Genomic DNA, 18,523 nt, shown 5'->3' with positions numbered 1-18,523 from the left:
ATGAATTCTGCAGCTAATGAGAGAACAGCTAATGAGAGAATCAGACGCATGTAACTGTCCAACAGCCAGATAATAGTTACTGCGAGATATTTGATTTGAATCTGATATCATCATATAACATGGAACATTGTGAAATGAGTATTTGTGGAGAGCAGCACCAAACTGTGCAGCAGATGAATGGCTTGAATCTTAAAAAAAAAGACAAAAGATGAAGTGACTGAGACCGGGGAGGGTTAAATTAGAGGGAGACACGTATCTATAAAGTTGCTGCCCAGCCCACCTGGCGAGTTATCCGTTGCAGAGCGGCGGAGCGTCCAAGTGCAGCCGAGCCAGCCGATGAGAGCAGCGGCCATAATTACATGGCCAGATTGAATGTCAGCTGGTGAACTTGGCTGTTGGGGTTGGCCACGACTTCGCAATTTGGTTTCAAATAAAGCAAAAATAAACACCGGACACACACACAGATGTTCTCCAAGGACTTCACCACTCGTGGTGTTGACTGCCATTCAGACATACAAAATGTGACTTTTATTTTATAAATATTGTAATATAATGGAAGCAGATGAAAGAAGAGTTATTTTAACCACAATTTTGTAAATTGTATGAAAAAAAAAGATAGAAATCATCTGCTCAGAAGGAGGTGTCGGGCCAAACATTGTTTGAAAAGAAGAAGTTTGAAAGCCCCTCATCAAACGCAATCTTGCAAAGCAATCTCGAAGCGAAATGAACCACACATTTTAGAAACGTTTCAAAGCAAATGATTTGCTTTCAACACAAGCCCTGCCAGCAACGGCAGTGAGGTGTCATCAACAGTCATCTTTCTTGAGCCATAAAAGCACGAAGAGAGCAGCATCGAGGGAGAAAAGAAAAGAAGAAATCAACAGTGACGCACCAAGAAAAAGGCCGTCGGATCACTTCAGAGGGAATCTGCTCTGGGAATGAATGACTCAAACTGCCGTTTCTCATCCCGGCCTCCGTCCCTTCTCTTGACACATTGCTAGCGATGCCGAAGCAGATAAACTCCACTCTCACTCTCAGTGTCAGGGTAATAAAACGAGTCTCACCTCTTGTGGCGGCCGCTCCCGGATCTGGGGGTTTCCTGAAACAAAAAAAAGGAAAGGATCGCCTTCAGTCCACAAACAATAACTCCAGAAACTCTAGAGAGAAGAGCTGCTTCAGTCTCAAATTCACAAAAGCAGTAGATATCAGAATGAGCTTTCAGGTATCATTTGTTGTGTTCAGCTGCCTCGGGTGGTGTTGGTTCACCAAAAAGACACAAAAAAGAAACACAAAACCATCTACAGGATAAGAGAAATTCATCAGGAGCAACATTTAGAAAAAGCCTTTAGGTTGTGTATGAACGTTTGTGAATCGCAGCTGCTGAGCTGATATATAGATGAGCTTTGTTCCATTTAATAGTTCAACAGGAGCTCTGTAGCCCCAAGAGGCAGAAAGGCAATCTGCTTTTTGTAACATGGAGGTGCCTGTTTATCTTCTTTTTCCCATTATCGTGTGATCTAAAGGTTGTTTAGATCTATACAGCAGTGATGCTCCACTAAAACCGCCTTCGGTGAAATAGCGCTTTCCTTCGGTAAAATGAGGTGTGTGAGATGAATGCGCATCGCTTCCTTCCTAAGGTCTTGTGCAGTGAAGGGTCCCAGTTTTGATTGAGGAGCCTTGTGTGGTGGGGGGGGGGGGGGGGGGGGGGAAGAGAGACGCCGTGCCCGACTCTTAGCATGCACCAGCCTCTCCGTCTCGGTGACATATCATCCATTACCCGCGGATGAAATCACGACCCCTCATCCCTTCTCGGGCTCAAGCCTGGATAGATTTACTAAAGATGGAGGACAGTGAGAGGGCGGCCTGCCGCAGCAGCAGGTCACACGCTAAATAATACATCACCTGCGCACAAGAAACACCTGGATTTAAGAGCGCTTTGATGAAATGTGTTCTAGGAACTGACATTTTCTAGGATTTGGTGTAATCCAACAGCTGGACTTGAAAAAGCCAGCTGTGTGGCCGCTCAAACTTTTCTACAAAATGTTTCATCAGGAATTCAGTCGAAGGCGAACAGATGGTGCTACTCTTCATGTGTACAGTTGGTTCGTTAGAAAAAGAAGAACCGGACTGTGCATGCTGGGGTTAAAGATTAAGGATTTTGAAATTAACTAGTTCATTAAATGTCCGAAAATAGTGCAAAACGTCCGTCGCAATTTCCCAGCGTTCCTCAAATTGCTTGTTTCGTCCAATTAGAGGAGCTGCAATCAAAGATTTTTGTTGATCCAGTCTGCGTTTCAGCACTACCACGTCCTCCTTCCCAGAGTAAATGATTAGGTAAGGGGGAACCAAATCAAGACTAAAGACAAGACAGAAAAGGAAGACAGTATATTCTTTGTTGAGATGTGATGCGTACAGCAGCTGTAAACCTCTAACAGAGCCTCCGGTCAATACAGATCACAGTGTAGCAACAGAAAATGTTGTCTATATGTAAATGTGTGTTTACTCTCTTGCCTCGACAGTCAAGAGTAACTTGAATAAACCAACGGGATGATTTGAATATACAATTGACCTGGAAACCCACTCTGCTGGTCAGCGTCCTGACTAGGTAGGAAACAATTGTTTGCTTTCACATTTCCCAACAAACGTTAATACATCTGTTCTGTAAGAGTTCATATTCAAAGTCCGTTGAACTACTGACAGAGGTTAGTGGACTGGATTGATTATTTTCGGAGGTGAAAAAGGGTTTAAATACGAGTCAAAACAATGTGAAGGGAGGCCACGGCGGTCAGCAGACGTTCTCTGCCGATCCTCATCGGCACACAGTGACAACAGAAGAGCAACAATGATTCCTATTTGATATTTGTGTACTTTAAATTATACTTTAGAGCTAAAGAAGAAGGGCTTCATCCCCTGCATCTCAGCATGAGAACGTAGAAACATATTTGGTGCAACTAATATTTTGAACTAATACTAAGGTTTAACTTTGCAGAATCAAAGAATCATTGTTTGCAGTGACTTGCAGGCCATCATTCCTTCTATTAGTAAGAAAGGACTAAAGGTCAACACCCACATCTCTCAGTGCAGCAGACAATCGGAGAATTAAATCACAGATTGTTTACAGAAAACATCACAGACTTCATTTGCCACATTACTACCGCGGCGTTTCAGTGTCTGGGATATGAATCTGCGAGACAAGGTCAGCGTAACTCATGTGCGACTTCATCACGGCACACAACACAAGTCGGTGCAACTTTATTTATCATGCTTGAGCTGCGCTGACAGCTCCCATAAGCCCGACTGCAGAGCTGCTAAGAATACAGAGACAAATAACAATAAAACGAGTACTTTATCACTTGAACTGCAGCAGAATGCTACATTACTCTGCGTGTGCGTGTGTGACATAACACATCCAAATGTCTTGCACGGACATTTATGGCTTGATGTTGACTTTGATTTAAGTCGACAGCTCATTAAATGCAGAAATCCGTAAAGGAATGCCATTAAAGGTGGTATTTGCCGTTCCATCCAGCTGCCTAACAGCAGCGCTCGGAGCATTTCTCTGCACAAAGCTGATAAAGATCACTATTTTACAGGAGGCATTCAGTGAGAGAGAGAGATGCTCTTCAAATAAGCTCACATGATTGACACAATAATAATAATTTATAATAAGCAGACAAGCAAAACTGGGCTACTGGAAAGTCCCCATCCTGGGAGAGATCACTGGCAAGTACTGTACATGTTTGTATGATAATCACGGGCGAGCATTGTACCTACTGTGCAGTTCTGCTCTAATGTAGCAGATTTGCTTTGCAGTTCTCTCACACACACACCTTTACAATTAAGATGCTAACCTCACCGAGCTGTCTCGGTCTTTGATGCCGGCTGAAGAAACAGATGTCAAAATGCCAACATCAATCGAAGTGTGAGGATGAAAACAGGATGAACACTGTAAACAGCTACAGGCAGTCATGACCACCTCTTGGCCTGTTTGTGACCGATACAGCTATATTGTGTATTAGTCAAAAGGGTATTTTTCCTTATATGACCTTTTCTTGCACCCATGTAAAAAAATCCAGGCCGCTTAACGCACAGCAGCACCTTCTTTTTACGTTTTAAATGATATCTGAATAAAGTTTGATTAGATCTGCCGCCGTGTCTCCGGTTTGCTGTGAAAATGTTTTTCAGTTTCTCACCAAGCACCTAAACTATTTTTGCAGCTAGAAGTCCTGTCAAAGATAAATATTGGTGCGGTTCAGTTGGCTTATACAACAGCAATCCTTCAAATCTTGAATCAACAGAAGTGTGAGTGTGATCAAATATTGTTTCAGGCAACGGGATGAGATTCAGTGTGCTGCTAGCACAGAGAGGCTGCTGGTGGTGATGGGTAGAGAACGGTTCCCTCCCGCGCACACGAGACGCTCTGGTCTGAAAGGTGCTAATTCAAAATGCATATTAGACTTGTTAAAAAGTGTGTTTTCCATGTAAGAGAGAGAGGCAGAATAACTGCTCTGCTGTGGACCTGGCGCCGTCCGCATTAAATGCAGATGATCCCGAGGAATGTTCCATATGGTTCTGACTGCTGGATCACTGGAACAGGTTTTCTTGTAGGACTTAGGACATACCAGAGGGAGGTAAGGCCTGATAACAAGGACCACATGCCTGCAGAGGGCCTCTCTCACCGTGCACACATGGGATACACGTGTCCTGTCACACCGAGGGGAGCTGTGTGTCCGTGCACACACACACACACACACACACACACACACACACACACACACACTCTCTCTCTAGAGGCAGATCTAAATGGAGCACAGGTCCGCAGAAAAAGAAAATAATTAAACATTCAAACATAAAATATTTCCTTCCAGGAGTTTCCATTAAGTCTTCGACATGCTCCGAGACCTGCGGGAGACTGTTAACAGCCATTCAGCTCTGAACAGAAGTGAGCTGAGCTTCTTTTATGAAAAGAAAAAAAAAAAAAAAGCTTTCTGTCCAGATATCTTGATAACAGCTACGAGGCCCGACTGGACGCTGTATATCATAAACGGGCCTGACATGAAAATTGCTTGTCTCCCGTTGATGAATGGGGCCCCGAGAGGAGCGGCACATTTTTTGGGGATGCTCCATCTTTACAGATGTCTCACTGACAGCTCTGCAGTAAACTGACCACACTGGACTCCTCCACCTCGTCGTGAGCAGGCTGGCACAGCGGAATATGAATGTCAGTGTTCTACGAGTGACAGAGAGACATCTAATGGTTAGTTTCTGCATCACCACATCTGCTCTGCGTTAGGCCTCATGCTGTGAACTTTAGTAAGAATAGATTCAGCACGCATGAACGGACATTTTCGGTCTCAGATGATGGGAATCTCTTAATATAAGTGAACGGATAGAAGCGACAGGAAATACTGAAAGGCTTGTTGTTTGTTTATGCGTAGTCTACCTTATTTAAATAGTCAAATCCTCCTGCTTCTTATTTTCTGCGTCTCAGCAGGTGCTGTCACAATCTTCCCGCTGGTGTGGTGTTTGTGTACATATTTCATACACAACTCCTCGCTTCGCTTAAACAGCCTCAGACGAGTCCAGCCCCAAAAACTAAATAAGTCTGCTGATGCATAACAGCCGATCCATCTGGAACGCAACTCTTAGCTACACCCACAAGAGTTGTCACTCAGCGGCGGAGCCATTCCATTTTTTATTTCTTTATTTCTTTCGAATAGCAATTTTCATGTAAATCAGATGGTGTTTTACAGAAATACAGACAGTCGTCACACAGCTTCTCATATCCTGCATGTGCTCCGTTTCTTATTATTATTCTTATTTGAAGTTAAAATGACAAACACCGCACGACTGAATGTGAACCACTATCCTCGACGTCATACAAAAACTGAAATAACGAGCGTGTCATTTGTGATTTGGTTCTCTAACTGATTCGTGTCCTCGCTCTACAGACGCCTCCTGGACTTCTCTGGAGGACGAGCAGATCGTCTCTGCATGGATTCACTTTGATCAAACGAGCACAATGTCGCTCGCTAAGATTAAAACACTCGTACCTGATTGTTACCATTAAGAACCAGACACCTTGTACACAAAGCAGATCCAAACCCCGGCTTTCAGATGAAGTCTGATGCACGTGGCTTTTAACCTCGTGGACTTGAGCTGCACAGACTGTGTGGTGTGGGATGTGAATTATATTGCTGTGTTTCACAATCTACACTTCAATTTATATTTCGCTTCATCAATTATTTAGTTTGCCCAAAGTCACACCTTTAAGTTGCTTCTTTTGTCCATCTTACACTCCAAAACACAAAGATAGAAACCGGAGAAAGCAACAAATCCTCATATTGCCGAAGCTGGAGCTTGTGAATATTTGATATTTTTGCTCGTTAAAAGGCAGAGAATTATGCTTTTAACAGATTTCACAGTGATGGTGATGAAATGCCGAAACACCTTTGAGTTTTGCGTCACCGCAGCCTTTCAAGCAAACTCAGCTCTCCTGAGCTCTCCGGGTGTCTGCCTGAGCAACAGTGCCTCTGTTTGGCAGCACCGATGTATCAGTCTGTACAATGACGTGTGGTGGAAAATCAGAACATCACACGAGTCTATGGGGGACAACACACACTGGAATAGAGAGGCACTGCTGCAGACATCAAGTCTCTTCTTGGATGCTGGAAGCCTTTTTTTCATTTTGGCTGTGAATGACCTCTGTATCAACTCTTATGTGCATATTAAACCTTCTCTGAATTGAAGTGGAGGAGATACAACCAATGGTTACCACCAGATGTAGTAAGCTCTGTCCTCCTTCCTCCTGTCATGCCGTTTCTTACCATCGAGTCGCCGATGGCAGGGTCAGCTGTCATGGCCTCGTTCTGGAAAGTGTTGGCCAGCACCAGCTCCTCCTCCTCCTTCCTGTCCTTCTCCACAGCGTCGTCATCGTCCAGCTCATCCAGGCTCTGTGAGGAGAGGAGGAAGAGAATGAAAGATCAGATCAGCCTCGGGGGGGGGGAGCGAGTTCAGCCACACAGACACAAGAAATCAGGTTATGGGGAGGAAGCACCTTAAGGCCAGTTTTTGAAAATGGGACAAAGCCAAGATCTGCTGTGCAAGTAGTATGAACCGCTAGTATGAAACATGCACATAGGTACAGCTCATAAGTTAAGATTGTTTGTATGGTGAATGTATTGTAAACTGCTATCCCTGTCATTTTTTCTGCAGAGAGTCAACAGTAACTCGGTCACTTCGGTGCATGTTGACTCACTGACGGGCGAGGTCATTCCCACCATAACAGCGATGCTGACCTCTGGCTCAACACGGCCGGGGTCTCCTCTTAATCCTCTTAAGACATGAGCACATTCACTTCCAGGAATCCCAGAGGGGAGCTGCAGCTCAAACACTACCCGACACTAGATGGACCAGTCAGGCAACAGGAAGACGGCTCAGAGGGCCTTTCACCTCCTGGGGACAGTCAAGAGGGGATTTTGGACCGTTGGAATGTCCCTTGAAAACACAATAAAAGACATGTACAAACACACAGAGAGCAAACGTCCCTTTAACAGACGAGCGGGGAGTTGGCTTTCATTAGATTCTAGACAGATATTCTGCACGCCGCCTGGCAAACCGCTCCAACTCTCACTCCTTGTAATCTCAGCTTTATCATGAAATACGTGCACAGCCTCGGCTCCCTATTTGCATTACTTTCGCAGTCAACTGTGCGGCGGAGTTACGGGGTTCATCCGTCGGTGGAGATTCACTGCGTAAACAGAGCTCAACATTAGGATGGATTGGTTTGGATCGTGACGAGAGACCGAGACCGGAGCCAAACTCCCAGAGGGTCACAATGCAAACCGGTCTTTCCTGTTTCATGCTGCAGGGGAGAACAAAAGGTGCCCGCTCAAAAGGCCCTTTAGCGGCAAAAATAGCCTTACAAGGTTAACAAGGAATGCAGTCATTTGCGAGGCCTTTCCTGCCAAACGCTTTATCAGTTGTCCTTGGGGAGGAGGAGGAGGGGGGGGGATGCCAGCGCCTTTTCTTTTTGACTCACACACGAGCGCTTTCCTCCTCCTCCTGATGTATCTCAGTGCTAAGCAGCTCTCTCTCTCCATCGCTAACATGCATGCACACAGGGGTGGACGCAATAACATGAACAAACCCTCCAATAAAACACAAATTGATGTCAAGAGAGTTTTGTATTTCCACAGTTTGTGCTGAAACATGAAACGTCTTCCTGCAGCACTTTACAGTTGCCAACGTGACGGAGCACCATTTCAAGATTACGACCTATGTGGGAAAAAGAGGGTAGAGGTTTTGGAGATTAAAAACTGAAAGTAAACAGCAGTTTGTCTGTGTCGACACAAAGGGAACTGTGCAGTGACTAACCACTCTGCTATGCACACACTTGCCTGAAATGTGGAATTGGGAATCTCAAAGTTTATTTTGGACAGAGATGCAGCACGTTTTGCCCTCTAGTATTCCAAATTGATGTGCGTTTCTTCTATCCCCCCCCAAAAAAAAAATTAAAAAGAGGGGGAATCGAGATCTGTGTGTAACCATATAAGGGATGTTTTTGCCCCTGAATTCATAAAAATGAGTCAGTGCAATTTTCTGGCCAATTTCTTACCTTGGAGCGCGGAAACCAGCAGTGAAGGTGTGGAGGGATGAATGAGAGATGCTTTGACTTTCTATGGTTTGAGGAATGTCACATTTAATCACTGCAAAGTGTCCGAAGCTGAGAGGCACTCAGAATGAGGTCAAACTGTGACAAAAGCTACAAAGCACAGTGTTCGCGGTTGCAGATTTGGCAATTTTAACAGATTATTCTCCTTTGTACTCATATGACATATTCTGACCAAGTGTGCAGAACATACATTAAATACTGGAGCGTGTTGAGTGTTGACTTGAAAAAAGGGAAAGATAAATAAACTTTATTTGGAGCCTAACAGTGTGAATCCTGCATATTCGGATACAATATACAATTGTTATGTAATGTGTGTCTCATATTTATGGGAATATTTTGCAGTAGTGTGATGCAGAAAAAGATCGGAATAACACTTAGTAACACATCTGGCCTGTTTTTCTCCAAAAAGGGTCATTGTAAAGTCTGCTACTGTCAATCTTAACTACATATTTGGTTAGCTGGTGCATGCTGCCATAATGCAACTGATTACACATGACGGACGCACGTTTTATACCACAGCACTCTTCAATATATTATTACTCTTGGAAATAAAGTCAATATACAATCATCTATGAGTATCTGCCCGCCAATGAGCCATCATGGATCCCTGTGATGATGATGATGATGATGATACACGCCAAGTCGAAGAGATTAGAAAGATGAGCGTCAGCTCAAAAGAAGCAGCCAGATTTCCCAGAATCCTCTCTGCTTCCTGTTTACAGCAGGACCAAGAGTCAGGGCCTCACAAGAGTGTTTACTTTAGTGCAACAAGTAAAACACGTATCCTGGTCCTGTCCGTCACTCTGCACAGGAAGAACTAAAGAGGCTTCATCTGGAGCGGAGCTCCACGGTCTACTGGGATGTCTGTTGTGGTTGGAAACTCTTTTCTTTGGAGAGGAAAATAATCAGCCATCTACTCCAAAGCCCCAAAGGCTGGAAATATCTGAACGCAGTTTGATTCTTTGTCTGCAGTGCGCTTTAGATCTTCTCCTCTGATATTTGCCTGTTTTTAAGCAACGCTGTAAAGTAACGCGATCAAATGGGGAAGTCGAGTGAGCGGAGGACGTTGTGACAGTGAAATCAGCCAAATGTACACTCAGACAGGGCCGGATTGTACTGAAGAATTTTATGCGAACGAGAACATTTGACGCGGACGTTTGAAATAATGATGGAACTCCAAATCAGGCATTATTAAAGGGACAGTGTCTGTTCTGGGCTACTGTAGAAACATGTCGGTAGTTCAGTGAGTTTAGTTTACTGTCCAGCTCAAACCTGAGAACCCAGAGAACCGATTTGAGATCCAGTGTGAACCTCCATGCTGCCTTGTCACCCTGCCAGTCCCCCGTCCACTTAGTCCTCAGATTTATCTCTAAACAAGCAAAGGGCACCTCGGGCGGAGGTACACCCTCATACAGCAGGCTTAACGACTGTATTAATCACCTGCCACTCGCCACAGCACAGTGACTTCATTAAGATGATCTATTGGAGAAGACGGAGGCCCGGCACACTGACGCCCACCGTCTTCTAAATCAGCACCGCGAGTCAGCTCGGACATGAGCACAGCGCCGCGCCCAGGTACGGCAGAGGTCAGAATGAGGACATCGGCCCCCGGAGCTGCTGATTAATGCGACGCTACAGACGGCCAAGGTCAGCGACAGGTCCAGGAGGCGTCCGCCAACATCTGACAGCCTCAATACGGTGTGACTGAAAATATCACCTTTAATCCTGTGAGGAAAACTAATATGTTCTGACACGTGCCGTGACCTTTATCCAACTAAATTAAGTATTCTTCAAATCAGGATATGACGGTGTGACTGCTTCGTCTGAAGAAAAACTTAAGAAGTGGAAGGTGCTCGATGCCTGGTCCCCATTATACACTCAAAGGCTCTGCTTCTCTCAAACTAATTGGGCTCAACTTTTATTTCACCAGTAGGGATCAAAATGTCAAGTTGAGGCCAGAATGGCAGCATAATTATGTTACACAGAACCGAGGAAGAAGAGTTATGACTGGAAGAAAAATATAAAAGGCATTAAAGCAGATTAAAAACATGATTTCTCAGCAAAAAACTAAAGCTGCACATTGTCAAGGTTTACCACCACTCCATTCAAGATTTATCGCCGTAGTCTGTCCGGTTTCATTCACTCTTTCCAAAAATCTGATGCCCGAAATTGCACAACGGGGTGTTTCGTGAGAGGGTTGTTTGGGGACGGAGTCGAGTCAAACAGCGTACGAGACATTCTCAAGAATCAAAGCTTGTATTGGCCACAAAGCCCCGGGTTGCTTTCTTTAAATTCCAGTGTTTAGAATATAAAAAACCTGACACTTATTTAGCTTTGAACTTGAAGTTTGCCTGACCCTCATTTTCACTCCAAGTGAGAACTTCAATATCTTAATCAGCACTCGGCCAGACCGCAGTGAAAAATAAGCTTTTGACAAACAAACTGCAGGGTTCCGGCTGTGATTGTTGACCCAGAGATAGCAGCGTCAGCATTCCTCTGGATGTGTCAGACGGAGCCGAGGCCCCGAGGACGGGCCTGGGACAGAGATCTCGGACTGTCTGAAAAAGCTTTCATACATTTGTGGGAAACGGCCCTTTGCACACTTTGAGTTTGCCAAACTTGTTCTCTGAGCTATAACCTCCAAAGTGAGTTTGGAACGGAGCAGCGGTTTCGACCGGGCTTGTAAGGAGTCTGGCTGCTTGAAGAGGGGGGGGTCGCTCGTTTAAATGGGACCTTACACTCAACACCGCAGACCTCACAGAAAAACCACACAGGCCCTGCTCTGTCCTCTGCTCAGAGATGTCTGGCTTGGCAAGACGTTCTGAAACCAGAGCTGCCAGATACATCAGCAGGCCCACGTCCCAGAGCCGTCGGTGTTCGCAAGCAGCAAACTGCAGCACTAAATGTTGTATCCGCAGCATTTGTATGACTCGTAATATCAGGGTTTGTTGTCTCCGTGACCGTCAGTCATTCTTCCGATGCCGTCAAACAGAACAGCATGTATGGCTAAGAGAGCTCTGCAGCAGGGACTGCAACACCGTGAGGTGTCAAAGAGGCCAACAAGAAGTTCTTCAATAACCCTCTTTACTGCTGGCTTACTGCAGCCCCGTGCTGTGCCTCTGACCCTCAACAGACCATAATAGTCGTGCGACTGTGGCCCCTCTGCATGCACAAACTGACCGGCTTTAAGAAGACCACTGGTACTGTGCGAGCGCCACAGAGCTGAACGTTAATCCAAAGAATCATCAATCTGAAAAAACAGCAGCGTGTCAACCAACAACGATGATCAATTCAGACCAGGATCCAGCTGTGGAGGAGCTCTCGAGGGCGTTACGATCAAAAGGCAGGTGAAATACAGAGTCGCAAGTAAGCGACGCTTAATGAGTCCAAGTGTAAAAAACTGCAGAACACTGCTAATGGATGACATTCACTGATTATGTTTAATGCCAAAAATTATTCAAGAATCAAGGAAAATTGTGTAATTGCACGGTTGTTCCTTGGATCCCGGTAAAATATTTAGCTAGAGGGTAAATTCATGCACAACAGGAAATGCCAAATCTGGTGTGCTGCTTAAAATGACGTTATTGAGTCTAAAAAAACCTAACTAATCGCCTCCATTCCAGCTGGCAGTGAGGGAATTTAAAACGTGCTTGTAGCTAAATCTTAAGTTATACATCCATGAAACCTAACTGAGGGAAAAACATAGAAAATAAAGATTTGAATAAGGACAATTTAAAAGAGTGCGAGTGAATCAAACACATTTGCTTTTGGTTCATAAAACCTGACGAATGTCTGTTTCTGTGTTTTGTATTCTGGTGTTTTGTATTCTGGTATGAACATTGCCATCCACGGAAAACTCTTTTCTCCGGTTGTGCTGGAAGTCGTTATCACAGCGAAGTTATTCTGTAATATTTCCTCAGTGGGAATCTGGATTTATTATTCTGCTCTTCCTTCTGTTTAAATATTTCCATTTCTTTCTACTGTGAGTGCAGAACACAAATCTACCAGCTGACAGTTGAAAGTCGTGTAATCCATCACAGTGAACGTGTTCAAAACTGCATTATCATTATGAGGTAACCCAGTGCAGACATAAAGTGCATTACCAACGCAATACCGAGTGAATACAGCATATATATGTGAAATTTGATGACTATGGTTGCTTTCTGCACAGGAAAACAAATGTTCCGCCGTCCTGACGTGCCCACACTGACACTCATCCTCTTAATACTTGACATTGAGTAATAACCGCTTTCTCCCTCAGTCAGGACGCAGGCTACGATAGTTTTAACATCTGCGTGTCCCGGCCACAGACCAGGACGGCTGTAACTCAAGCCAGATGGAGACGGCGGGGCCAGGCTGGTGGTGACTGCTGCTGGAGCGCTTATCCACAGTGGCCTCTCCAGAGTCCTGCGTCCCGGTAATGAATCCTGTTCCTGCAAAGCAGCAGTAATGACGGGGCTCCTGCCGTGTGCCGTACGGAGGCCGCAGAGGGGGGAAGTGGTCCTGTGTTTTGTTTTGTCTAAACCCTAATCTCGTGTTCGCCCCCCGGCGCTGGCATGCACACGTCTTCCTTCCTTCCTGTCCTGATGTTTTTTTGTGCAAAACGCGGCGCAAAAGATAAAGTCACCAGTCCAAACAAAGCTGCTGTACAACGGTGCTCGTCCAACACTTTTAGTGTAGATAAATGTTTCTACCAGAACAACGTTTTCTATCTTAAAGCCTGTGGTCCAAATACAGGTAGGATGCAGAAAAACACAGCTGGAAACGATCCAAAGAGGAGCAAAGAGGATGAAAAGCCAGGAAGTAAAAGGGCATCCGACATCCTGCTGCTTTCGTATGTCACGCTTCGGCCTTTATCTTCTTCTGCTCCTCCGCATTCTGGCTATTTAGGGTTTTTATCTCAAACAATATTACAATGTCACATCCTGGTGACCTATGTGGTAAAGCACCTGCAGCCTCATCTCCTGGCATCTGTCCACTGCCAGCTGTCTAATAAAAGGAATAAAATGCCAAAAAGAAAAGAAGAACTTCTTTCGTCAATAGAAATCTATGGATGTGTCGGTTTATTTTGAATAGTAGGAGTCTCCTCTGTGTGGGATCGAGGAAAAATAAAGAGGCACATAAAACTGCTATTATAACCGATTTAAAATGACCTGCGATCTGAGGTTTGGATATCTTGGGTGAGCCTCAGTCATCATCTTATAATGTACTGTACATCTGACTGTATGCATGTTTGCACTTTTGACAGGGACGGATAAAAAGGAGATGATGTACCTCCGAGTTAATGTCTGCTTAACTTGCAGGTATTTTATCAGCAGATTACAATGTGACCTCTGACCCGGGGCTGTGGTCGGCAGCCTCCAAGTTCTCCACAACCCCCCCCCCCTTTGGAATGTCTGGTATCCCGTCACGTGCACGGCCGAATCCTCGCCCCTGGCCCACGGCACGATGCCAAATGGGTTGTTCAGCATCTGGTATCCCGGAGCATTGTTCTGTTCCACCACAGGACCGCGGTCTACCTTGCAACCTGGCATGGACTGAACTGGCAAGAGGAGAAACAAGCCCAGCGCTCAGACAAGAGAGGTATTGTGTGAGCAGCCCCTCCTCACCACGGACACCTCACTAAGAGAGGAGATGTCTTGGGCCATTGTGGAGCTCTGACACTGGAGGAGCAGAACTCTGTGCCGCCTCTCTGTTGGTTGGCTTTATCTAATGAGAAAGAGAGCTAAGTGCCATTCAGTACGCGCCGCCTTTCTGCTCGGCCATCGTGTGTTTTGGCTGCTGGCTCTGGGTTTTCTTGGCCGAGGGCTCGCACTCCCGACAACTGCGGGACTATTCAGGTTTCACAGTCAAAAGAACCCACAGACACGCTGGACAGGAGGGAAGCCTGGGTCCGCGGCATCCAGGAAGCTACGGAAGTGGCAGCGGGAACCGCAGTGCAAACGGCTTTCACACATTGTCGGATTGCTCGACGATAAAACTGCCCAACATACTCCAAAAACGTAGAAAGTGAACTTGTTAAGAAGCAAAATAACCCACCTATCTATACGCATAGGAGACGGACCGCGTTCTAGGTCCGGACCTATTTTGACGGAGCCGTTCTAGTTCTACCAGTGCAGCTTTTCTAGCCAATCAAATCTGTGCGTTCCGATAAGCATTGCGACTCGAGTCAGTGAGTGAGATTGCACGCGCGCACGTGAAGTTGTGTGGTTTGAAAATTTGTTTTTTTGTCACGTCAATTAAACTGAACTAAAAATAACTTATGGGGCAGAACTCCTTGAACTATCATCACAAGTATTTCCTGCAGCTGCCGTAAGAACGCAGTGCTTCTGATGACCCCAATTATCACATCGTGCACCAGAACGACGCTAACGCTAGCGAGTCCAACTCAAGAGTGTAAAGCAACAACAATCACAGTGCTGCAGAGAGTTCATTCCTCTCCCGGTTGTACCGAAAAGGAAATACGAAGCCCTGTGATGCCCACAAGATGCCCGTGTGGAATAACAGGGAATAATAGACTCTTCTGCACAGCACACACGGCTAGAACGGAGACGGCCTGTACCTGCTGAGTGACTGATTGTGAAGACAGCTGTTGAGAGAACAGAAGTCAGCCTCGCCCACAGTGTGTGTGTGTGTGTGTGTGTGTGTGTGTGTGTGTGTGTGTGTGTGTGTGTGTGTGTGTGTGTGTGTGTGTGTGTGTGTGTGTGTGCATGTGTGCAGCTGGACAGCAGTAGCAGCCTGAGGGCACCTGATGGCAGTGCTTAACCATCCAGCACCTGAACAACACACCTGGCAATGAAAAGGACTGTGGTTTGTTTCACATCTCCTGGTAAACACAGGCGCTGCCATCATGGAGTCTCACAGGAGAAAGATCAAGAAGTGTCCTGGAAAACATCGCTGTGGCTGAACGGCAGCTCTGCACATTTTATAGTAGGATTTGATGTCAGATTTTATTTTTGCTTTTTCAATTCTATTTATTGCTCTTTTATCGTCCCATCCCACATTGTAAACTGCTTTTATCTTACGTTAACGTGACATCGCTTAGACAATCACCTCTGCAACCTTCTAACAGGATCAAACTAGAATTAACCTCCATAACTGAACTTATCAGGCCGTTTAACGGACAATAAGATCAGCTGAGCCAGGGATTAGTAACTGTCACTGCTTTTATTCTTACGTCCATTAAACTGATACTTTTTAGCTTCTTTGTGTCATTTTAATGTCAGACATTCAGGAAACGTCTGGCACCAATTTAAAACGAATTTTCCGGTACAAAACATTCCTGTAGGAGGTACATACTTGAGCCAGATGGGAATGTTGTCTCTTTTGAAGCAGAGGGCCGGACAAATTTAGCATTCAATCAAATAGCAAAACAGAAACAGTGTGGCCCCGCTCAAGAGGCCAGAGCGCTCGGGTATTGCAGTTCGCTCTGAGCCTCGGTTCAGTCATTAGTGAAGAGAAAGCAAAGACTTCCTCCTGAGATCGTTTCCTTTTTGTCGTTTTAAAAAAGGGTCTGGCGTGATTTCTAAGCCTAATTAAAGATACAGCGTCTTGTAGAAACATAACAAATACCTCTGGCAAGCAGCGTACCCTGCAGCTTTGGAGCAGGTCACAATTCAATTATTTTGGACGATACATCTGGCTCGGCCTGCCTCTTCAAAAATCACATTTATCGATGGGATTAGGCTGCTTTATGGGAAATAAATTGTCTTCTTTGTCTTGTTGGCTCTTTTGATGTTTTTTTTCCACGAAGCTTCCATCTTTTTCAAGATTTTCCCTTGTTGTCAAAGAATGGAAATTTCCATAGCAGTAATAACTTTAACAGAAGAATGCCACAAGCAGAAGGTGCTGTTTGTAGACACGCTGTTAAAACTAGTCTGTGAATTTACAATTTCCCTATAATGCATACCATCTGGAACACAGCCCATAGTGAGGCCCCTTCCACTACAAAAGGGATGAATCCACCTGTTCTAATTCATTATAGCCTCGGTTACGTCTTCATACACCTTTTATTATTGCCTAATTAATCACAGGACATGCCATTTTTTTTAAATAGGTGTATTTCGTGCCGTTAAAATTGCCTTACCCACAAAAAGTGCATCAAACCCCATGCTAACCACAAAATGTGCCCAACAATAAATCACAGAAAAATGTGGAATGAAAAGCGATGCCACATTTTAAGTGCCTCTTACTATCAGGTATTCAGCCCCCATTTGTGCCTCGCGTTGCATGACAACCTGCGTGGCTGAGCCCACATGTGGAATTCACAGTTGAGCCCTGTTAAAGCCCAGAGAGGCAGCTCCTCCAAATAAACAGAGGGACCGAGTACCATCTACCTACCGCACGGCGCAGCAGGAGAGAGGCCTCTGGAGGCTACCGGAGCTATGATTGACACGGCTTAGGAAGAAAAACAATGAGTGGAAAACACAGGGAATACTTCTATTTAAAGCACACGTCTGCCAGCCTGCTCTCCATGTAATACCGTTCCCCCCCCTTTTTTCATTTCTATTCATGAAGACTCCCGTGGAGAGAAAAGGCCATTTCAGATGAAAGCGAGGGAAGCCGGATGATGGATACAGCGAGAAATCATTTACAATCAAAAAAATACAAAAGGTAGTTACACCCTCAGAGTTCCTTCATCGTGAGCGGTAAGAGTGTGGAAATAAGATGTAGAATAGGGGATGCAACTTCCAGCGTCCAGGTTTGATAGCTGCACACATGTGAGCCCGCGAGCAACGCAACGACGTCACCGCAACACATTCTCAAACCATTTGGTACCATTTTAAACCAAAAGTATGCACTGATTACAGAGTCTTCACTTTGTAAACCAAGACAATTACAGGGCGTTCACAGGGACTCGGCTAATATACCCGGGTTGTAAAAGTGATAAGTCAACACGAGGCAGGTGGATAAAGTCTGACTTGAGCCCATCAGGAAAAAAATCACACAATAGCTTGACAGTGAGATGAGGAGATGAGGACCAAAAATAAAGTCTTTAATGAAGGTGTAGACCAGGAGTATCATCTGTTTCTTGTTTACATGACAATAACCAGATTACTTGAGTTCATTACTAAGTGGAGCAATAGAATGAGAGTTGACAGCTCAATAACCAGCACTCAGAGCTGCAGGGCGTTGAGAGAAATGATTTGTCTTTATTAAAGTCAAGATGCCGGTAAAGAGAACAAAAACAGGCATTTACTCTTCTCGTATCATGCCTAAAGTTAGTGGATCTGGTATGGAGTTAAATCTGCAGATGCTCCGGTTCAATAGGAGACCAAACAGACTACGTAAGGCTTGTTTTTGGCCACTGGGAATGCCTTTTGTTGTTATTGATCAGTTATGACCAGTTAAGGAGGAGTGAGGAGTCAGCAGTCAATGAGGTTATAAAGCAAGTCAATAAAATAGGTTTTCAAAAAGTCTAAATCCCTGTAACCACAAGAGGTCCTTGAGCATACAGTTATAAATGAGTACAACTAATATGAGGCTAATGGGTCCAGTGGTATGGGTGAGATGAGCCTCCCCACTGGCCTACACCTGGCGGAGATAATGAGAACCAAAGAGAAGGGCAGAAGTTCAGGGTTTTTTCTATGAAAATGAATAAGAGCCACCGTAGCGACGGTGCGTGCGAGTCTCTACTTCTGGAGGAACGGATGATCGGTGAGCCAGGTTCCAATATCAGAGGAATTTCAATGAACTGCGAGTGGATCCCCAGAGCCACGGCGGTGGGACACTCATCGAGTTTCTGTGGGTTTGCTTTGGCAGGTTGCTCCACATTCTCTCCAGAGTCGGCTCTCCTCGCCAGCAGAGATGAGTAGCAGACACTTAGGAAAATAACATCCCCCCCCCCCC

At 45.1% G+C, this 18,523-nt stretch overlaps 1 protein-coding gene across 1 annotated transcript in view; it reads right to left on the bottom strand.

Annotated features, from left to right (window-relative positions):
- pawr (PRKC, apoptosis, WT1, regulator) overlaps nucleotides 1–18,523 on the bottom strand; it is a 48,129-nt gene that overhangs the window by 9,632 nt on the left and 19,974 nt on the right. The window contains exons 3-4 of the mRNA XM_079183830.1: nucleotides 6,828–6,953; nucleotides 1,065–1,099 (exon numbers count right to left, since the gene is read on the bottom strand). Of these exons, the coding sequence (XP_079039956.1) occupies nucleotides 1,065–1,099; nucleotides 6,828–6,953 (161 nt within the window). The remainder of the gene's footprint in view (nucleotides 1–1,064; nucleotides 1,100–6,827; nucleotides 6,954–18,523) is intronic.

Source organism: Pholis gunnellus (assembly GCF_910591455.1).
Source record: "Pholis gunnellus genome assembly, chromosome: 22".
In the NCBI taxonomy this organism is placed as follows: domain Eukaryota; kingdom Metazoa; phylum Chordata; class Actinopteri; order Perciformes; family Pholidae; genus Pholis; species Pholis gunnellus.
Note: the sequence above shows the minus strand (reverse complement) of the source record. Positions and strands in the feature narration are given on the sequence as shown.